Genomic DNA, 21,179 nt, shown 5'->3' on the forward strand with positions numbered 1-21,179 from the left:
CAACATGAGGAACTGTTACAGGGTCGTGGCATTAGGAAGGTTGAGAACCACTGAATTCAGTTAAGTAGTCAATTAAATCTATGAGGCAAGATCTAAGTGTGGTGAGAGAATGCCAGGCCTTCCTAGATTGAGTTTTTTTGTTCTTTAAATTTGTTGTGTACTTAATAGGATTTTTTTTTAATGAATGATAACATAGGATGAAGAATAAAGCTAATATTTTAACAGAATCTTAAAGACCAGAGTACAATGTCAAAGAATGTTGTAGAGATGTGATTAACAACAGAATAGGAGACTGCAATCAGTGGCATGGAGGTGGACATGTCTGACATCCTCTGGCTTCCATATTGCCCTGCTATTGGAGTCAGACAAGCCTCCTTGGTCCATTCTTCTTTTCCTATGCTGATCCCAACCACTCCTTCCACACCACTCTACATCTGGGCTGGGTACTTCAGTGCAATGGCCACACAGAACTCACAGATAATACTCACTAGTATGGGGGTTATTAGGGAAGTTAAATAGTTTACCACAAGTCTGGATCAGAAAGCCATAAGGATACAGTTATTGTCTCCTCAGCCAGCAACACAGTCTCTCTCCAGTTGTGAGTCTCTCAGTCCCTTGACCTTTGCCTCCATGGGTCAAGAAGCCAGCTGACCCAGAGTTCCATCGTCTCAGGCCAAACGGAGGAGAAGGTACCCCATAGTTTGGGTGCTGCCTTTCTTGAGTCTGTGCCACAGTTTGTGATGCATCTGGTCTTGCGTCCTCCACCCCTTCACACAGAGCTCTGGAATGTATTCGTCCAAGGCCATCTGGGGTTCCCTCCCCTCTGCCACTTCACAGATGCTCATCCTTACAGCGGGGTAGGTGGAGTGTGGAGTAGAGGGGTGAGGACGGGGCGGCAACAAAAACTGACCAATCTTCTCTTTTAGTGTTACGCCTGCCATATTGGCATAGCCCCACTCAGCCATTTGGTGGGAGTTACAGAGACTTGTGTAGAAGAGCCAAATTAAGAAATTTTACTCCACCTCAGGAACAACTTGAAGTGAACATTATATATCACTGCTGAAGTTCCTGAGCCATCCTCTTTTCAAGGAAATCCTCACTGACCAGCGAGGGTCTGTGTTGGCCTTGGCCAGTTACCATATTCCTCAGCGCCATCACCAGGCCAACTCAACACTGTACTGTGTCTTGCCCTGAAATAGTCTTATCAACTTTGTACTGAAACCACTTATAGCATCCACTTTTCAACTAAGTAACAGATTGACCCATAAAATAAACAGTATCATCTGTGAGCACTAGGCTTCTTTACAGAAACATGTTCTATGACTGGGCTTCAAAAAGATCATGGACAAATTGAAGGAAAAGGTAGTAGAATGTGGCCAAGAACTCTTTGAAGCCACTTTGTAGAAGAGGCCAAATGGTCAGTAGTTACTCTAAAGCAAAGGTGTTCTGGGAAGGGGAGCAGCAAACATAGAAGAACAGAAACGGAACTTCCACAATGGAAATAATAAGAATGTTGACATGGCGTGCTCATTTAACCCACATGTGAAAACAGACCGGCTGGGGTGTCCTGCCTACGTTAACTTTGTGAGTCAGAAGGAAAATAAAAAACAACAACCCAAGGCTGATGCCTATCAGGCAGAGTTCAGACATACCCTCTCTCTGCAACTTTTACTAATTCTGGCACCAGCTGTCCCTCCCAGATCAATTTCGACTTCTCTGCTGGATTTGCTAATTAGGTGCAGAGGCTGCACAGAATTCCCAGGCAATGCTTAGCATTATGGGGTTTATTAGGGAAAAGCTGTGTCTGTAGGCAGGCCTCTCTGGCTTTCAGCCGCTCTGCCATGCCTCCACGTTATCTCAGAGCTACCTTGGATACACTCCTTGGGCCATTATTAACTCCACCTTGAGAATTTGGCAAAGTATTTGTCAACTCCACAGTGCTTAATTATTCTTCATGGATAGATTATCATTTCAAGTTTACCAAATGGATTGATTTCAAAATTTGAATGAAATTCTGATGATAACTATCGAGGTGGTTTTAAGGACCTAATAAAATGGTCTGTAAGGGCCCTCGTCAACTAGACTCACTGCCATCACGTCGATTCGACCCTCCAACCCTATAGGACAAAGCAGACCTGCTTCTGTAGGTTTCTGAGACTCAGTGTTTACAGCAGTGGAAAGCATCATCTTTCTCCTGCAGTGGAATGGCTGGTGGTTTTGAACTGCTGACTTCATGATTAGCAACCCAATGCATAACCCACGACACCAAGAGTTTTTAAATTAAGGAACGTGGAGGTTTATTTTTCCCTAAGTGCAGTAGAGTTGCTGATTTCATTTCAGAGGGTACCATGTAGCTAGAGTTGATTTATAACAGTAACATAGAAACTGTTCCAGAAACAACATGTTTTACAAATTCCCACTTTCTGTTAGCTAGAATTCAGTTCTGGGAACATGGATGCTATAATGAAATATTTATGCTTTACATTTTGTTTTATTTAAACCTATATTTCCTCCCAATGAATAGCAAATATTTCCATTTTTAACCTGGAGCTTAGACATGAGCTTATGAGATGGGATGCTAACCCTGCTAACCACCAGTTCAAAACCACCAGTTGCTCCACAGGGAAAAGATGAGGCTTTCTTCACCCCTAATAAGTTCAAGTCTGGGAAACTTAGGGGTAGTTGTTATACTTTGTCCTACAGGGTCCCTGTGAGTTGGAATCCACTAAATGGGCAGTGAAGTTTTTTTTCAATCCCCTAATGACTAATCACAGTGATAGATATGAATTTGTTCCTGCTGTCACCCACTGTCTGTTTTCTGTCAATATTGCTAATGAACAGGGTGGATCCCAGGAGGAAATATAACAAATAGAAATAAAGAGCTATGGTATAGGGAAAAGACATTGGGTATGAAGTGAAGTGGTCTGATTTTAAGCCCTGATTCCAGCACTTTTTAAACGCTCTGGCATGTCTGTTGCTCTCTTCAGAACAGTATAGATATTATGGTAGTATTAAGGATTAAATAAATTAATGCATACAGAACTACAACATGCTTGTCATTCTTGTTTGTCTGAAAATGTAGAATGCAAAGTTAATGAGCATACACTGAAAATGAGTTGATTTGCATTCATTTAGCAAATATTTACTCCATTCCTTGGGCTTTTTAGTGCTGTGTTGGGTACCACAGATGATACAAATAAGCAGAAGATTTTTTTATTTCTCAAATAAGGAACATAAATAAAAAACTGTAACTTTCAACATTAGTCTGTATAAATTTCAAATTATTTTCACATCTGTGTTCTTGTAGTATGAACCAAATAAATAACATGGATCTTCATTGAATTATCTGAGATCACATAGTAAATTTGTGCTAGGGAACAATTTAGGTCATTGTCTAATAAAGATCTTGATTTATAGAACACATTAATGTAGTGAATGTGTGAACACTACTCATGGACTAGAAATGGTTCTGTACACTGGAAAGAAGAAAAAAATGGCCTAATCCTGAAGAAACTCATAATCTTATTCAAATAGACATAGTTGCCATGTATCATTTGGTAAGTGCTATGAAACATAGCACAGGAAACGTGTGTACTTCTGGGAGTACCTAAGATATAAGGAGTCAAGGAAGTTTCTCAGAGGAAAAATGTTGGTGCTAAATCATGTAGACTAAATAGCAGCTGGGCAAAGGACTTGAATAACTATTTCACCACAGAGGATAATCAAATAGCTCGCAAACACATGTAAAGATGTTCTGTTAGCCATCAGAGATGCAAATCAAAGCCACAGTGAGATACTATTTCACTCCCACTCCGATGGCTAAGATAAAAGAAACACACACACACACAAAGGAAATAGCCAATGTTGGTGGCGATGCAAGGAAATTAGAACCCTTATGTATTGCTGACGAGACAGCCAAGTGTTATAGCCATCATGGAAACAGCTTGGCTGTCCCTCATAAAAACTGAAAATGGGGCTACCACAAACCAAAAGAAGAAACCAAAGTGGATGTCAGAAGAGACTCTGAAACTTGCTCTGCTCTTAAACATACCGTTGCTAAAATGAATCGAAGAATTGAATATTAAAAGTTAAAGGGTAGCTCTTGAAGGCAGAGTAAAGCATTATTGTGAAATGGCAAAGCCTGTGGTTAGAAAACCAAAAGGGAAGAACATACTCAGCATTATCTCCAGTTGGAAGGACTGAAGATAATATTCAAGCCGTATTTAAGGATTCTGTGGGCAAGATATTAAATAAGCTTCAAAAGGAGACGGAAGGAACTCACAGTCACCAAAAGAAGACAAGACTAGCTGGCCTGTAACCGTTTAACCCTAGCAGTCCTCCAGGGTGAGGAACCAGTGGTATTGAAGGAAGAGGTTCAAACTGCACGGAAGGCCTTACTGAAGACAGACAGAGGCTCCAGGAATTGATGGAATACCAATCGAAATGTTTCAAAAACTGATGCAGCAGTGGAAGCACTCACGTGTCTATGCCAAGAAATGTGGAAGACAGCTACTTGGCCAGCCTACTGAAGAGATCCGTATTTGTGCCCATTCCAAAGAAGGGGAACCCAACAGAATGTGGAAACTATTGAACGATGGCATTAATATCACATGCGAGTAACATCTTACTGAAGATAGTCCAAAAACGGATGCAGCAGTGTGTCCACATAGAGCTACCAGGAATCAGACTGAATTCAGAAGAGGACGTGGCATGAGGGATTTGCTGACATCAAATAAGCTTTAGCTGAAAGCAGAGAATCACACAAAGATATTTCCTAGTATTTTATTCGCTGTATAAAAACATTCAACTGTCTGGACCATAACAAACAAAATGGGGGAAATGGGAAACTCCAGAACACTTCATTGCGTTCATGTTGAACGTGTACACACAGCAAGAGGCCCCCAGTCCAGCAGGACAAGAGGATATGGTGTGGCTTCAAATTAGGGAAGGGGCGTATATCCGGATCTTCTCTTTTCACTGTACTTACACTGTATGTTGAACAAATAATCCAGGAAGACGGAGTGTATGACGAAAAACCTGACATCAGGATTGGAGGAACACTCATTAAGAACTTGTGATATGCAGCTGACACAACTTTGCTTGCTGAAAGCAAAAATAATGATCAAAAACTACAGCCCTCAGCATGGATTATAACTCAATGTAAAGAAAACATAAATCCTTACAAATGGTTCAGTAGACAACATCATGATAAACGGAGGAAAGATTGAAGTTGTCAGGGATTTTATTTAGATCCACAGTCAACACTCATGGAAGCAGCAGTCAAATGAAAGGACATACTGCAGTGGACAAATATGCAGCAGACACAAGACTTTTTTAGAGTGTTAAAGAGCAAACTGACCCTTCGAGAACAAAGGCGTGCCTGACCTGGGCCATATGACTTCAGTCATCTCATGTTTGTGAGCTCTGGACAGTGATTAAGGAAGAGTGTAGAAGACTTAGAGACCAGGTTGGAGAGGTAAAGCAACAGCTTCTATGGAGTGTCCAATGAACATTTTACAATGTGACTTGGCAAACAGTAGGGTTTTAAGGATGTATGGCTTGGTGGGATTCGTTTTTCATATTCAGAATGAACTTTCTTATTAATTATTAGCCCTCGGTTGGTGGGTTCCTCCACTACTCATCCGTCAGTTTGTCATGCGGTGAGGATGACACAGGTCGAGGCAGTGCTTCATTCTGTTGTATGGAGGGTGGCTATGCGTTGTAGCCACTGTACCCAGAGACAATAACAAGAAGCTGATGTCTAGTTGTGAAGTGGTTTCCTTCAGGGTCGTGAGATAATCGATGCTTTAAGCAAAGCTAGGCACTACTTCAGCCTTCCCATTTTATTGTGCTTGTCAGGGTACTGCTAATATGAATAAAAGGACATGGGGGGTGGGGGGAGGTTTATTATGGCCAGCCTGATTGTAGTGCCATTGTTTTGTTTGTTTTACTTTTTGGTAAATAACTGCTTTTATTCCTTTTTGGGGTGTTAGAGAGAAGTTTTGGAAAATTGGCAACAAGGAAAGAGATGGAATGTATGGAGCTTGTTTCTTCCCAGGGAGGTGTTCTGGGGGACAGCAGCCCCTGGTCTATTGTGCTCGCCCTGGCTCCAGGATGTGGGAAGCGAACTTTGATGGGGATGTTATAAGTACGCATCAGTTCAAGAAACTCCTCTCATCACCACCTCTCCCTGTGATTAATCTAAGGTACTGATCTATGGCTGGTTGGGGATATTTGAGGAGTTTACTGAAGAGGTTGGGTTGAAATCACTGGTATTCTATGTAGTAAAGATTTTATTATGCCTTGTAAGAATGAAAGAGTTTTTATTACACAATTCAGGTAATCAGTTAACCTTCATATGATTAGAGTGACTTGAATTAGTTAGGCTGTTGAGTTTTTTGGAAGGCATTGTCTATTAGGGGAAGAGATATTTTAAGTTGCGATTAAATCATTCACAGAGGTATTTCCTTCCTAGATCTGAACCTCAGTATGATCCAACGGTTGGACCCTCCCAGTCTCTGTCTTTCCCCAAACTCTTGCATCTTAGGTAAGTTTCTCCCTGTGATCCTGAAAAAAAGAGAGGAGGAGGAAAGAACACAGTTGGGGCATTTCTGCGTGCAAATTACGTGTCGTCTTATGCTAGGACTTTTTTACATGTTTTCTTCATTTCTATGTGCTATGTTTGAGCACATTCAGAACCAGACTCACTGCCAGCAAGTAAGAACAGAGTAGAACTGCCCTTGTGGTCTTGCGAGGTTGTAAATCTGCATGGGAGCAGAAAACCTCGTCCTTGCAGTCAGCAGCCCAGCTCACAATGCACTGCACCACCAAGGCTACCTGTGACTGTGCAAAACAAGGCATTTCTTTCTTTCTTTTGTGTAGAAGCAGTTAGCTTTTAATTTTTGTTTTGCACTAAATTATTATTGCTTTTTATTTACGAAATTATCTTTAGAAAGTTAAAAATGTTATCTAGAGTGTTCTGCATAAAAGAGGAATGAAATGAGAGATCCTGGAAATATACTTCCTTCCTGTTTTGAACGGACCTTAGCTTATTGAGAAGTGTAAAATTGTCAGAAAGCTTTTGACAGTTGGAGGTAGGAGCTACTGATATTCTTTCCCTCACAACCTACCTAATATGGTAGCATGATATAATGATGAAAGCTGATCTTAGATTCAGTATCTTTATTAGCAAGGAGGCACACAAATCGTTGCGCTAGTCTTTTTTTTTTTTTTTCATAAGATTATTCTTTTCATGGGGCATATGTTTTGTTGTTTTGTTTTAAAATCATTTTATTAGGGGCTCATACAACTCCTATCACAATCCATACATACATCAATTGTGTAAAGCACGTTTGTACATTCATTGCCCTCATCATTCTCAAAACATTTGCTCTCCACTTAAGCCCCTGGCATCAGCTCCTCATTCCCCCCCACTCCCCGATCTCCCTTCCCTCATGAACCCTTGCTAATTTATAAATTATTATTTTGTCATATCTTACACTGTCTGACATCTTCCTTCATCCAATTTTCTGTTGTTCTTCCTCCAGAGAGGAGGTTATATGTAGATACTTATAATCGGTTCCCCCTTTTCACCTCACCCTCCCTCCACCCTCCTGGTATCGCCACTCTCACCACTGGTCCTGAAGGGATCGTCTGCCCTGATTCCCTGTGTTTCCAGTTCCTATCCGCACCAGTGTACATCCTCTGGCCTAGCCAGATTTTCAAGGTAGAATTGGGATCATAATAGTTGGGATGGGGGGTGGGGGGATGGGGAAGCATTTAGGAACTAGAGGAAAGTTGTATGTTTCATCGTTGCTACACTGCACCCTGACTGGCTCGTCTCCTCCCTGCAACCCTTCTCTAAGGGGATGTCAAATTGCATACAAATGGGCTTTGGGTCTCCACTCTGCACTCATATCATTCACATTGGTGTGATTTTTTGTTCTGGGTCATTGATACCTGATACCAGATCCCATGACACCTCATGATTGCACAGGCTGGTGTACTTCTTCCATGTGGACTTTGTTGCTTCTCAGCTAGATGGCTGCTTGTTTACCCTCAAGCCTTTAAGACCCCAGACGCTATATCTTTTGATAGCCAGGCACCATCAGCTTTCTTCAGCACATTTGCTTATGCACCCATTTGTCTTCAGTGATCGGATCTGGGAGGTGGCACTAGTCATTCTTCTGCTCTCTGTCCTTTAAGTACTCTACATGAAAGACCCACTCAAGACAGAGGGTTACGGGAACCTTCTATTTGGATTCGGTGCCAGAATCTGGGTGTGAAACGCTAGGGCAGAGAGAGGCCGTCCAGTCCTTGGTTAGCCAGTAATGAACATTTTTTTCTCAAGGGTGGGGTTGCATATTTGTGTTCTGTACTTAAGTCTGTGTATCTTTTATTTTATTGCAGTTTGAAAAATTTACAGAGCAAATTAGCTCCCCATTCAACAGTTTAAACATGTTTTGTGACATTACTTGCAACTCTCTCAGTGTAAGAGTACTCCTTTCACCTCAGTGTAGGAGTTCTCCTCCTGCTTCCTCCCTGGCTTGCCCGTTTCTATTCCTCCACCTCGCCTGCCTTCTGAGCTCTCTTTTTGGGCAAATCCTGCCCTTTGGGTCTCCTACCATGAGAGCAGTATGCTTCTCATGAGTGTTTCTGCTCTCTTTGTAGGCCTGTCTCTTATTTCATTGATGCTGGATCCCAAAAGGTCAATTCCAGATTTGACAGAAGTCTAAGGGTCATGATTTAGAATGTTCTTCCAGTCTCTTATCAGACCAGTAAGTCTGGTCTTTTTTATGATTTTGGATTTTAACATTTTTCTCCCACTCTGCTCAGGACTTTCTATTGTGATCCTGATCAGAATGGTTGGCAGGAGTAAAATGTATTTAGCTTGAGACTTACTGAAAAATTACTTCTATTATCCATTCGGCTAGTTTAGGCATTGTTACAGGACACCCTGGAGTGTAGAAACCAAGCCTTTGGCATGTGAAGTTTTAAAAACACTTGGAATATTAACTCATTGCCCTTAAGGGTAGGTATTAAGATTAATTTACATATATATCATTATATATACTGAAGTATGCAAATGCAAATGGTAGACAGTATAACATAAATTCATAATTCATCAGCGTTAATGGAGAAGGGCAGCTATTTATTTGCCCATAATTTGACAAGGCATATCATTATTAACAAAAGTCCCTCCCTTATTGTTGATGCTGTTAGGTGCCATTGCGTTGGTTCCGACCCATAGCAGCCCTGTGCACAACAGAATGAAACACTGCCCAGCCCTGCAACATTCTCACGGTTGTTCTTATGTTTGAGCCCATCGTTGCAGCCACTGTGTCAGTCCATCTCACTGAGGGTCCTCCTCTCTTTTGCTGCCCCTGTACTTTACCAAGCATGAAGTCCTTCTCCAGGGATTGGTCTCTCCTGGCAGCATGTCCAAATGTGTAAGATGAAATCTTGCCACCTTGCCTCTAAGGAGCATACTTTGGCCATACTTCTTCAAGACACGTTTGCTTATCTAGTAGCAGTTCATGGTGCTTTCAGTAGTCTCCTCTCGCACACACTTCACATGCCTCAAGTCTTCTTTGATCTTATTCAGTGGCCAACCCTCACATGCATATGAGGCAATTGAAAATGCAATGGCTTGGGTCAGGTGTACCTTAATCCTTAAGGTAAAATACTTGCTTTTCAAACTCAAGAGAGGTCTTGTGCAGCAGATTTACCCAGTGCGGTGTGTCTTTTGATCTCTTGACTACTGCTTCCATGAGCCTTTAGTGTGGATTCAAGCAAGACAAAATCCTTGACAACTTCAACTTTTTCTACATTCATCATGATGTTACTTATTGGTCCAGTTATGAGGCTTTTGTCTTCTGAACATGAAGTTGTAATCTATACTGAAGGCTGCACTCCTTCATCTTCATCAGCAAGTGCTTTAAGTCCTCACTTCCAGTAAGCAAGGTTGTGTCATCTGCCTATCACAGGTTGTTCATAACCCTTCCTCCAGTCCTGATGCCACATTCTTCTTCATATAACTACTTTAATGGCCCTTAGCACCATTTATAAGAATTGATGCATATACTGTTAGTACCTGTTTAAACCTTGGACAAAATGGAGAGAAGGCATGTCTGTTTTGCTCACTGTTGTATTCTCAGTGCTTAGCATGGTGCCCGGTATGTGATGGACTCATAATATTTATTGACTGTGCTGTCATTTATGGGGCAGAGAAAAGTCCTGCCTCAGGGTATGCTTTCTAATGGGAAGACTATGATCCTCTTGGTTCTCCTGGGTGTAGCAGTTTAAAGCTCCAGTTACATTCTGTGCTGGAACACAAAGCCCTTCATGCTTTGACTCTGCCTGTTCCCTAGCTTAAGCAATAATGAATGCCCCTTTGAAGTCTTTGCTGACTCCTCCCACAGACTTGACCAGGTGCTTGTTTCCCTGTCCCATTGTCTACCTTGTTCATTCCTCTTGCATCATCACTGTCTCGCTCTTTGAACACCCGGCCCAATACCAGGATGGAAGCGCCTTTGTTACAGGTACAGTGCCAAGCACGGAGTGGAACGCTCTTAAATATTAGCACAAGTAAAGAACTCAACAAAAAATTTTCTTTAAAATGTAAGTAGGAGTGTTTCTTGTTAATGCTGGGTTACTTTTGTCCTGTGATAACTTTTACTGTCACCGCCCCCAAACTCTACAGGGCACTCATATTATTTTGTTCCCTTTCAGTACACTGGCATCAGTTTTCCTCTTTGGCTTTTTAAACTGTTCCATTAGGCTTGGGTCCCAGTCTGTTTCTTATCCGCAAGGGACAACTGGATGAAGTTTGACAGCTCTTAGCTCAGCACCCCTCCCTAATCCTCTTTCATGTAGTTTTATTCCTAAGGAATTTTACCAAGCTCACTGTGAACTCTAGTTCCGAAGTCCTGATCCTGTGTCTCTTTACTCAGAGAGCCTCTGACGGCATGCTTTCCTGCTCGGGTTTCCATAGACAGCCTTTCTGAATCCATCGACTTTGGGCCAGGATTCTGACCTGTTCTTCCTTTCTTGTGACAAAGATTACTTTCTTGTAGAGATAGTGATCTGGTCATTTATTTTGACAGAATGCTTATATTTCCACAAGGTCCCATTTCTGTTAGGTATCACTCTTTTTTTTTAGCCGTGTGGTACCTATATTAGTACTCTTGGGGGCATAAAGGGAAAAACCAAAACACATGATCCATTCTTAAGATTGTGATTTTATTAGGGAGAAATAGGCCTTATTCCTACAAAAAAATTAACCACAAAAAAGAGCTGTGACATTGCGGGACATAGTTGTCAACTGATCCCCAGAAACTGGCTTAGCGCAGGAAGAGGAGAGCTTGTTATGGACTGTGGGGAGCGTTTTAGAGGAGACTAGAACTTCTGCTAACCCCTAATAGATGGCTAGAATGAGAGTACTACAGCTTAAGGGATGCCCTGTGGAATATTTACAGAACAAACTACAGCTTTTTAAACAGAGTCAAGCTGTGATGTGAGGGACCTTTAAGCCCAGGGACAGTGCAGTAGGAGGCTCTCAGGATGGAAGTGTCATTTTGATATACAAACTCTCACTCAGGTATGTGAAGGGGAGAAAACTGGTGCCAGTAGACACATGTAACGGGGCTTATGGGGCGTACTGACAGTGGGAATAGAAAAGAAGAGCAGGGGGAGAGACTTTAAGGCATGACTAAATATGGGAGAAAAGGGCAAGTAGGAAATCAGTCGGGGACATCCTTAAGAACAGCCTGAAAGGCTGGTATTTGGAAAGATGTTTGATATTAGTCCAAGGTGGTCATGGCATATGCAATAGGAATGTGTAGAAGAGACCCCCGTGGGTGGAGAGGAAGGTCAGAGGGTTAGCATTTGGAGATTCCTTAATATAGGTGTTAGTGGCAGCCTTGAGAGAGTCAATGAGATATATAAGGAGAGAAGTATAGAAGGAGAGGGGCAGAGATAAAGAGTAACCAGATCGCTGGAGAGGAAGGGACATGAACCAAGACAGTGTGAGGCCCCAGGGAGCCCCTGGCTGGTCACCAAACCGAAGGGTGACATGAGGCAGGGCGCTGCTGCTTGACAGTAGCTTTTTGAGAAGGCATTGTAGTGGGATCATCCAGACTCCAGATAAAAGGGAGGATAAATGAGAAAGGCCGTGCACTCTGTGGGATATAGAGGGAAAGTCCAGGTTTTAGAGCCAGACTACCTCTGTTACAATTCTGACTCTTACATTCATGTCCAATGGAGTTTCCCAACCTTTGTTAACTACACGTAACTAAGGAGTGAAGATATTAAAAGCTCACAAAGGTTAGCTCTGGTGATAGAGTTAGTAATGCCTTGGGCTGTTTGCAATCACCAGTTGCAAGCCACGGGAGCAAGACAGGGATTTCGACTCTGGTAACAGTTACAGTCTCAGAAACTCACAGGGCAGTTCTACCTTGTCCTATAGGGTTGCTGTGAGTGGCAAAGACTCTTAACTAGAATCCTGCTTCCAGTGAGGTGGTTGTAACATGTTTTTAGTATATATCTTTGTGTTTGCTTTTTAAATGTACCCTTATACCAAATATGGGGAGTTTATCTGCTTTAACAAACAACAGGTAAATCAACCCTAAGCCTTTCTAGAAAATAACTTTGTTTAAAAAGAAGGTAATTTGGGGGAGAGGGGAGGAGGAAGGGAGGGGAAGGGGAAAAAGGGAAAATGAGCTGATTCCGGGAACCCAAGAGGAAAGCGAATTTTGGGAATAATGAGGGCAACAAATGTATAGATGTGCTTTACACAATTGATCTATGTATTGTGATGAATTGTATGAGCCCCAATATATTGATTAAAAAAATTTTAAAAAAAGATAATTAGTAGGTGTCTGATTTTTCACAGTTTAGAATCATTTTAGGCCTTTTTTTAAAAAGTGCATTGTTACAGCCTGAAAAATCATGTTGCAGCGTAATTCACTGGATCACTGTGTTTTGTTTGCTTGTTTTCTTTTTCAGCGAGCACTGTGTGCTGACTTGGACAGAGAGAGGAATTTACGTTTTCATTCCTCAGCATGTTCAAGTTCTCCTTTGGAGTGAAGTAAAAGGTGATCATAGATCTTCTGTAATTGTTGAAGCTCATGCTTGTGAAGGACCCAGTTATTATTGGAAGGCTCTCTGCTCGGTCAGAGGCAGAACTATAGAATGGGGTGGTTTTTCCTTGAAGGACCAGGTGTTTCTCATTGTAAAGTACTGCCCAAGCAAATGTCATCTGTACATTTTTATTCACCTATTTTCTTTGTGGGAGAAAGACAGGTCTTTGCTCCCGTAAAGAATTACAATCTCAGAAAGCCACAGGGGCAGTTCTGCTCTGTTCTAAAGAATTGCTATGAGTCAGAATTGACTCAATGGCAGTGACTATTTTTTTTTCTCAAGAAACATCTTTATTAATACAGTATTTATTTGTCTTCCCTCTGACAAACCCTGAGCCAACTTCTTTCCCCGGACTGCCTGGGGAGGTGCAGGGAAAGCAACATAGGGCAGACGAGACGTGGGACAGACAACTATGGGAGGTGAAGAAGGCTCCTTCACATGGCGAAGAGGGTGAGGAAGGCCACCATCAGGCAGAAAAGCCCATGGCCTCCGAGAGGGCACCGCCCAGGAGGGCGTAGGAGAAGAGCTGCTGCTTCAGAGACGGGTTCCTGGCATAACCAATGATGAGGCTCCCAAACACAGTTCCAATGCCAGCTCCAGAGCCGGCTACTCCGACTGTGGCAGCCCCGGCCCCAATGCACTTGGCGGCTGTGTCAATGTCCCTTGAGACGGTGCTGGTTGGAAGCTGCGACTAGGGATAAGGGAGGTCTGGGAACGTGGGGCTGTCAAGCTGCTAAAGCACTCGTCTGTCAGTGTCTTGGGCCATTTCTGCACCAACACAGACAGTGGTCGGCTCAGCAGCTGGGAGGTGCTCCTGACCAGGGAAGAGGTGGAGACGAATTTGGCGCAGGCGTACATTTTTAGAGGATGAGGGGCAGTAGCAGGCGAGCTGCTCCTAGTGCAGAGAAGACCGGCAGTGACTATTTTGCTTCTCTGTTTAAATAAAAATATTTTATTGTGTTCTCAGTGAAAGTTTACACCGTAAACTAAGTTGCCCTGTAGTGGTCGCTGACCCAGGCTACATTTTCACAGTGTCATTCCCACTACTCTAATTTCCCCATCTCCTCACCTTCTCACCTTTGTTTTTGAGTAGATGTTGGCCATTTGTTCTGATATGAGTGATTAAAATTATTTTCATTTTTATTTTATGAGGCAATCTGTTATTTAGTTAAAAGATGTATAGAGTACTAATTTTCACCTGTTTTTTTCACGGATAGTTTTAAATGTGAGGGGGCTTCAAAAAGTTTGTATTGGAAAAAGCCCATGATCGTTTAATTCCATTGTTGTATTCCCCTCATATTTCAATTTTTATTAACTATTAATCACTGTTAGGGATTGAATGGGTTACTCTACTTCCCTCTCCCCTTACTCTGATTAGAAGTCTTGCTTAACCTCATTTTATGTCTCAGTAGTTTGAGGTTTAAAAAGTGTTGTTTCCTTGTGAAAACAGCAGCCATTGTATATGTCTGGGACAGAAAATCACTCTGTGTGATTTTTTTGGTTAAAACCAGAAGTGGAGCTTTTTGTTGTTGTTCCTGCCCAGTAGATAGCTTATTTTCACTTTTCCGTCCTGTCTCCTTTGTAACAAGAAACAGAGAAAAACCACTACTTGTCAGTCTGGTCAACATTGTTCCTTATGAATCAAGTTCCCTAAAAATTTCCCTTGAAAACTCTTTTTTTAAGTTCTTTCCATATACTCTGGTAAGACAGTTATTTTTGTATGAATGACTCATTGCTTTTCATGCAGTGTTTAAATCAATTCTTCATTGAATATCACATTGTAATGCTCAGAAACATTGGTTTCTGTTCTCTGATGTAAATTTCCCTCTTTATGCTTTATTTTCATAGGAAATAACATCTTAAACATTGGATTTCAAATCAGAGATATATCATTCCTTTATTCTTGATCTTTTTAGAATAGTAAATGTCTAAGACATTTCTTTGCTGAAATGCAAATATAAAAATAGAGATGAGATTCAGTCAAACACAGCCTGTGTAAGAAATGAATGTACTAGACTAACTATAGCCCTTGTGTAAGTGGGAAAGGATGCTTGGGTTAACATCCTGCACGTTCACGCCTGTGGTTTCTGTAGATATTCAGGATGTGGCTGTCTGCAAGAATGAACTGTTCTGTTTGCACCGCAATGGGAAGGTGTCACATCTTTCCTTGTTGTCTGTGGAACGCTGTGTGGAACGCCTGCTAAGGAGAGGCCTGTGGAACCTGGCTGCTCGGACTTGCTGTCTTTTCCAGAATTCTGTCATTGCCAGTAGAGTAAGTCGGAGAGCTTACCTAGACATATTTCATATGAGTTAGTAACACCATCCTACCTTGCGAGATTGTGTTATGTGTGTCTTGATTAGTTTTTTGTTTGTTTTTGAGATATATAAGTATTATATTGAAGTCATCGAGAGCATGAGAGATAAAAGAGATATTACAATGATGCAGTCAGACACATTACATGGTAGCATTGCTCACCTCAGCCCAGCTTGGTGGTCCACGTGGAGAGAGGGGGAAGGGCAGGAGGGCAAGGGAACAAGGGAGAGAGGATGGGAGAGGAGAGGGGGCCAGAGAGACCCCAGAGAGAGAGAAGTCGGAGAGAGAGAGGTCAGAGAGCCATTAGTTGTTTTTTATGTGCCGGTCTGACGCACAGATACAGCAGCAGCAAGTCTCCAAAAAGAAGCATAATGAAAGGATTTCTTGGGGTGGATGAGAAGGAGGGCTTGCTTTCCATTGTTGTTAAAAATATCCAATAGACCCACAAATTCATTTGAATTTGGACCTTGTTTTAAGGAGGAGGAGTACCCATATGTCTCTGGTTGCTTTTAGTTAAATTCTTAATTTTCAGTTCTCAGTAGATCTTTCACTAGCCTGTTCGACTTTTCAAAGTACTTGTGTGGTTTTATTTTCTATATTAGATCTCTTTCAATAGATTGGCCATTGATGATAGATTCAGTTACAGACAGGAGGCAATTTCATTGTTGATAACACTGATGAATGCTAACTTGTCCTCTTCTTAGGCGAGGAAAACTTTAACTGCAGAGAAATTGGAGCATTTGAAATCTCAGCTGGACATGTCTAGCTGCAGTGATCTAATTTCTCAACTAGACGAATTGATCGTAAAATTTGAACCTTTGGATTCCGCTTGCAGCAGTAGAAGAAGTTCCATTTCATCACATGTAGGTATTTCTGCTTTTAAACATGGTTTTGCTGATTTTCCCACTTTGAGTTGTACTCACTCATCTCAAACCCCAAACCAGCCCCACTGCTATCGATTTTGTGCTGACTCAAAGGCACTGTAGGATAGAGTATTGGCCCACAGGGTTTCTAAGGCTGTAAATCTTTACGGGGCTGACTGCAGCATCTTTCTCTCACAGGGTGTCTGGTGAGTTCAAACCACCGACCTTTGGTTGCAGCCAAGTGCTTTAACAAATGCACCACCAGGCCTCATTTTCTGGCATTAAAAAAACCAACAAAAACCAAACCCACTGCCATTGAGTCAACTTTGACTCATCGTGACCTTACAGGACAGGGTAGAACTGCTCCTGTGTATTTGCGGGCTGTAAGTCTTTACAGGAGCAGACCCCTCAACTTTCTCTTGAAGGGCATCTGGTAGGCTCGAACTGCCGACCTTGTGGTTCGCAGCCCGGCTCATAACCCACTCTGTCACCAGGGCTAACCTTTCCCACCTGTGCCAACTTGTCTACAAGTTTGACTTAAAGAGATACTTAGGAAAAGATCTCATCCGTAACCCAAGGACTGCCCATCAAGGAAAATTTTAACTCTTTGGAATTCTTTCTTACTTTTAGGAAAGTTTCAGCATCTTGGACTCTGGTATTTATCGTATTATTAGTAGTAGAAGAGGCAGCCAGTCCGATGAAGACTCTTGTTCCCTTCACAGTCAAACCCTCTCAGAAGATGAGAGACTTAAAGAACTCACCTCCCAGCAGGAAGAGGACCAGCCGGAGCAGTGTTGTGGCTCACATGGAAGTGAAGGTGATGAGCATGCTCTTTCTGGGTTCTGATGCCAAACAGTCACTTCCGTTGACTTTTCATTGTTAGTGTTAGCCTGTGCACAGGGTTTTCTACAAGCTGTTGTTAATTTGCAGCAGTTTGGTAGAGTCTCCATTCTGACCCTGTAGCTTTGCCATCTGCTCGGCATGAGAAGAGTCTATTTGATTTGTAGTTGTTTTTCCTCGCAGGTATTTAGGATATGATTGGGAATGTACTACTTAATTTCAGTCAAGCAGCAAAGTGCTTGAAAGGGTAGGAGAGGCGGTCTTCACCAAAAAGAGTGGCAAGATTTTGATTCTGACTAACCAAATCATTTTCCATCAGGAATGAAAAAGTACCACAGTTTTGGGGGCCATTTCCTTCACTTTTCGATGTTCCAGCTTTCCTGTGACCGAGCTGTTACGAAGAGATTAATAGAGACTACTGTAAACTTCCTTTTTGACTTATGGGGCTTCCGGGTTAGTGGGGAATGAAGGTACTTGCCTCAGTATTTCTCTGTGGGCCATCTCGTGCATCTTGTAAACCTGTGTTCTGCTCATTTGTATTTGGGTCAGTTGTGATTTTGGTATCCTTCATTTCTTTTACTTTATTCATTTCAGAATGTCGTTAAAAATTAAAAGCTCCCATGGGATTAGGTACGGTTTCTTTTTCCCTCAATTTCATTCATTAGACAATGTTTCTCCTGTTTCAGTGGCGTGTGATGTAGATAAGAATGAAACTTTCCTCCCCTTCGGCGTCCCGTTGTCATTTCGTTCTGCATCTCCTCTCGTGTCTCTTCAAGCTGTCAAGAAAAGGTAAGCCGATTGGTCTGGTCATTTAGCCCCGTTGCTGACTTGACTTCGTTTTATCTCATTGGGTTCTCTGTGCTGACACCAGAAAGGCATTTTAAATGAGCAAAAGAAACAAGAAATTCTCTGCATCATTTCACTTCCAAGAGCAATTCGCTTTTCATTTTTATCACGGGGAAGATGTTATTTTCCTCCTTTGTTTGATTAAGTGGACATTTGAGTTGTTGCTCTGTGTGTGTCTCCCCCAGACAGAGGTCAAGTTTAAAAATACATATTTTTCTCATCTTTGATGGAAACAGTCTCCGTATACATCAGTCATTCCTTGAGCCTTTCTTAGTAGGACTCAACATAGGAGACCGTTTGGACCTCTTTTTAACTACTGCGTGGGACCAGCAGTGGCATTTGAATTTGAAAGACAAGACTTTGTTGCTACTACTTTGCTGACTATCTGCTTCAGACTGGGTACAGAGTTTGCTTAGTAAGAAGGGTATATTGTGACTAGTGAGCAACGGAGTTTCTATGAAAAAATTCTCTGTTATTCTCTGGCCAGGATGGAGCAGATAAATCATATGACTTGCTTGGTTTTAATTGAAAGAAATATTGCCAGCACAACTGTTGTTAATGACCTTTTCTATAGCACTGGATCTTTTCATTTTTCAGAGCAGATCAGTAGATGAAATGAATCATTGTGAATGTTACTTGGGCTTTATGTAACATGTGCTTGGGGAAGTTGCGATGGGCAGAATCTGCCTTTTCTTTTCAGAATCTGCCTTTTTGTAAAGGAGAAGTTGCCTTCTTGGAACTGATAGAACCATAGAATTCTCAGGTGTGAGTTTACCATCTTGCCAGAACTGAGGTGTTTTATCTTTCTTTTTGGTATTTGACTTCTAGTGTTTCCAGTTTTGTGCGTAAAACTACTGAGAAGATCGGCACCCTTCACACCAACCCTGATCTGAAAGTGAGGCCAGAACCCAGTGGAGATGAGCTGTCCTGTGAAGAGGATGTGAGTCCAGTCACCTGCCCAAAGGAGGGCGACACTGAGTAAGCTCTTGCCGAAATCTGTGTGAATTCTGGAGGAGCCAGCTCCTACTTTAAAGAGATCTGTAGACTGTGTCCTGTGGGAGAAGGAAAGTGCATGTATGATCCTGTTCATTGTAGGATTTTTGCATGGGCCATAAAAATTGTGAGTCCCACCAAATGTTGGGAAATGACTTCAACCCACAGCAAATATATTAACCCTTTATCCGCCCCGCTTTTTGCCCTGCACAATCCCTCCTACTCCTACTCGTTAAGCTTATACCCGAGAAGGAGTATACAGTAGATTAAGAGCAGGGGACCAAAGACCTGTGCCTTGTGCTGGCTCTGCTTCTGACCAGCAGGGGACTTTGGGTAAGTTACTGGGGCTCTCTGGGCTCTGAGAGCCTGAGCACTGATGTTGGGCCACGTCCTTTGATACAATATGCTGGTGGTTGCTTCGGCAGTAGAGCTGTCGCAGAGCCCATGGTCTGGCACAGTGTGAAGTGCCATGTCCACCTGGCCTGTTCCTTAGCTCAGCTCAGGGAATGTGTGCTGTAGAGGCAAGCGGTCTCAACACTCATGCAGGGATTGGGAAAGAGTCCCACAGACCCTGAGTATCCAGGCAGGCCTGTGAAATGATAAGTGTGTTATCCTCAAAATAATTTATCACATATACCATGTTTCTAGCAAGAAAAAATTAAAAAGTTGATTATCATGGCATTTAAGGCCACATTAGTCCGACCTTCATCTTGTCTTTCCAGTCTCGTTTCCAATCATAAGTACTCTCACTTCCAGGCCTGTCGGAGAACTGGGCCTGTCCTCAGACTATTCACTCGTTTTCCTCATTGTTGTCCTTTCGTCACAGGTGTTCTTTCACCCTCTTTTCCTAACACAATGTTACCTCCTCCGGAGTGCGTCAGAATAATTACTTTCTCAGATTAGCTGCTTATAGCACCATGCTTGGGCTGCTCTTTAGCTTTTATTGTATTCTCTTGTAGCTGTTCGCAGGCCTCTTCCACCCCACCCCCTCCTTTTCTCCTGCCTGTTCTTGTAACGATGGACTGTGTTTTCTACTTATCTGTTTGTCTCGTGATGTGATGTGAGGCACAGTACCTGCCACTTAGTGTTTAGAAATCCTTGATTAAGGAAGTGCTGATCTCGTTTAAGTCTCTTGTGAATGTTGCTGTTCTCTGTCATTCTTTTCTAGGGGGGAAAAAGAGATAACTCGTCAGCCTCCAGAGGAAGACTGGCTCCAGGAACTCAAAGCTGCAACAGCAGAAGCAATGTGAGTATGCATGAGAACGCTTCACTAGTGACTGGGCACGACTGTCCTGGGGGATCGACCATCCCGGGCAGAGGTCATCTCCACAGAAATCCAGGAAGTCATGACATACTACAAAATTAATGTTCTCTGTATCTTCATCTACTGCCATCATTGTTACGGAGAGTTGAAAAGTAAGGTGTGTTCCAGAGAAGTATATTGTATGGGTTAGGTTTTCTTTAAAGATCATTTTATTGGTGACTCTTAGAACTCTTGTTACAATCCATACATCGATTGCATCGGGCATGTTTGTACATATGTTGCCTTCATTCTTTTCTAGACATTTACTTTCTTTTTTTTTTTTAATCATTTTACTGGGGACTTGTACAATCCTTATCACAATCCATACATACATTCATTGTGTCAAACACATATGTACATTTGTTGCCCTCATCATTCTCAAAACATTTGCCTTCTACTTTAGCCCTTAATATCAGCTGCTCATTTTCCCCTTCCCTCCCTCCTCGCCCCTCCCTCGTGAGCGTTTCATAATTCATAAATTATTATTGTTTTGTTATATGTTACACTGTCCAACGTCTCCCCCCGCCCTCTTCTCTGCTGTCCCTCCCCCAGAAAGGAGGCTATATGTAGATTACAAGAATCTACACCCCACATTCCCTCCACCCTCCCAGTATCGCCACTCTCACTACTGGTCCTGAAGGGATCAACTGTCCTGGATCCCCTGTGTTTCCAGTTGCTATCTGGAAATGTACACCCTCTGGTCTAGCTAGATTTGTAAGGTAGAATTGGGATCATGATAGTGGGAGGGAGGAATCATTTAAGAACTAGAGGAAAGTTATATGTTTCATTGTTGCTATCCTGCACCCTGACTGGCTCATCTTCTCCCCATAACACTTTAGTAAAGGGGTGTCCAGTTGGCTACTGATGGGCTTTGAGTCTC

The 21,179-nt window shown here is 42.3% G+C and overlaps 1 protein-coding gene and 1 pseudogene across 5 annotated transcripts in view; one reads left to right on the forward strand and one right to left on the reverse strand.

The window, feature by feature from the left end:
• HPS5 (HPS5 biogenesis of lysosomal organelles complex 2 subunit 2) overlaps positions 1–21,179 on the forward strand; it is a 47,122-nt gene that overhangs the window by 8,838 nt on the left and 17,105 nt on the right. For all 5 annotated transcript variants that reach the window (XM_045291051.1, XM_045291050.1, XM_045291052.1 and 2 more), the window contains 9 exons: positions 5,994–6,206; positions 6,476–6,547; positions 13,006–13,094; positions 15,234–15,412; positions 16,159–16,317; positions 16,948–17,134; positions 17,844–17,946; positions 18,832–18,981; positions 20,165–20,242. In XM_045291051.1, coding sequence (XP_045146986.1) covers positions 5,994–6,206; positions 6,476–6,547; positions 13,006–13,094; positions 15,234–15,412; positions 16,159–16,317; positions 16,948–17,134; positions 17,844–17,946; positions 18,832–18,981; positions 20,165–20,242 — 1,230 coding nt within the window. The remainder of the gene's footprint in view (positions 1–5,993; positions 6,207–6,475; positions 6,548–13,005; positions 13,095–15,233; positions 15,413–16,158; positions 16,318–16,947; positions 17,135–17,843; positions 17,947–18,831; positions 18,982–20,164; positions 20,243–21,179) is intronic.
• On the reverse strand, positions 13,575–14,043 carry LOC105979444 (annotated as a pseudogene).

Source organism: Echinops telfairi, unplaced genomic scaffold (genome assembly GCF_000313985.2).
Source record: "Echinops telfairi isolate 266 unplaced genomic scaffold, ASM31398v2 ScPeMD7_60;HRSCAF=208, whole genome shotgun sequence".
In the NCBI taxonomy this organism is placed as follows: domain Eukaryota; kingdom Metazoa; phylum Chordata; class Mammalia; order Afrosoricida; family Tenrecidae; genus Echinops; species Echinops telfairi.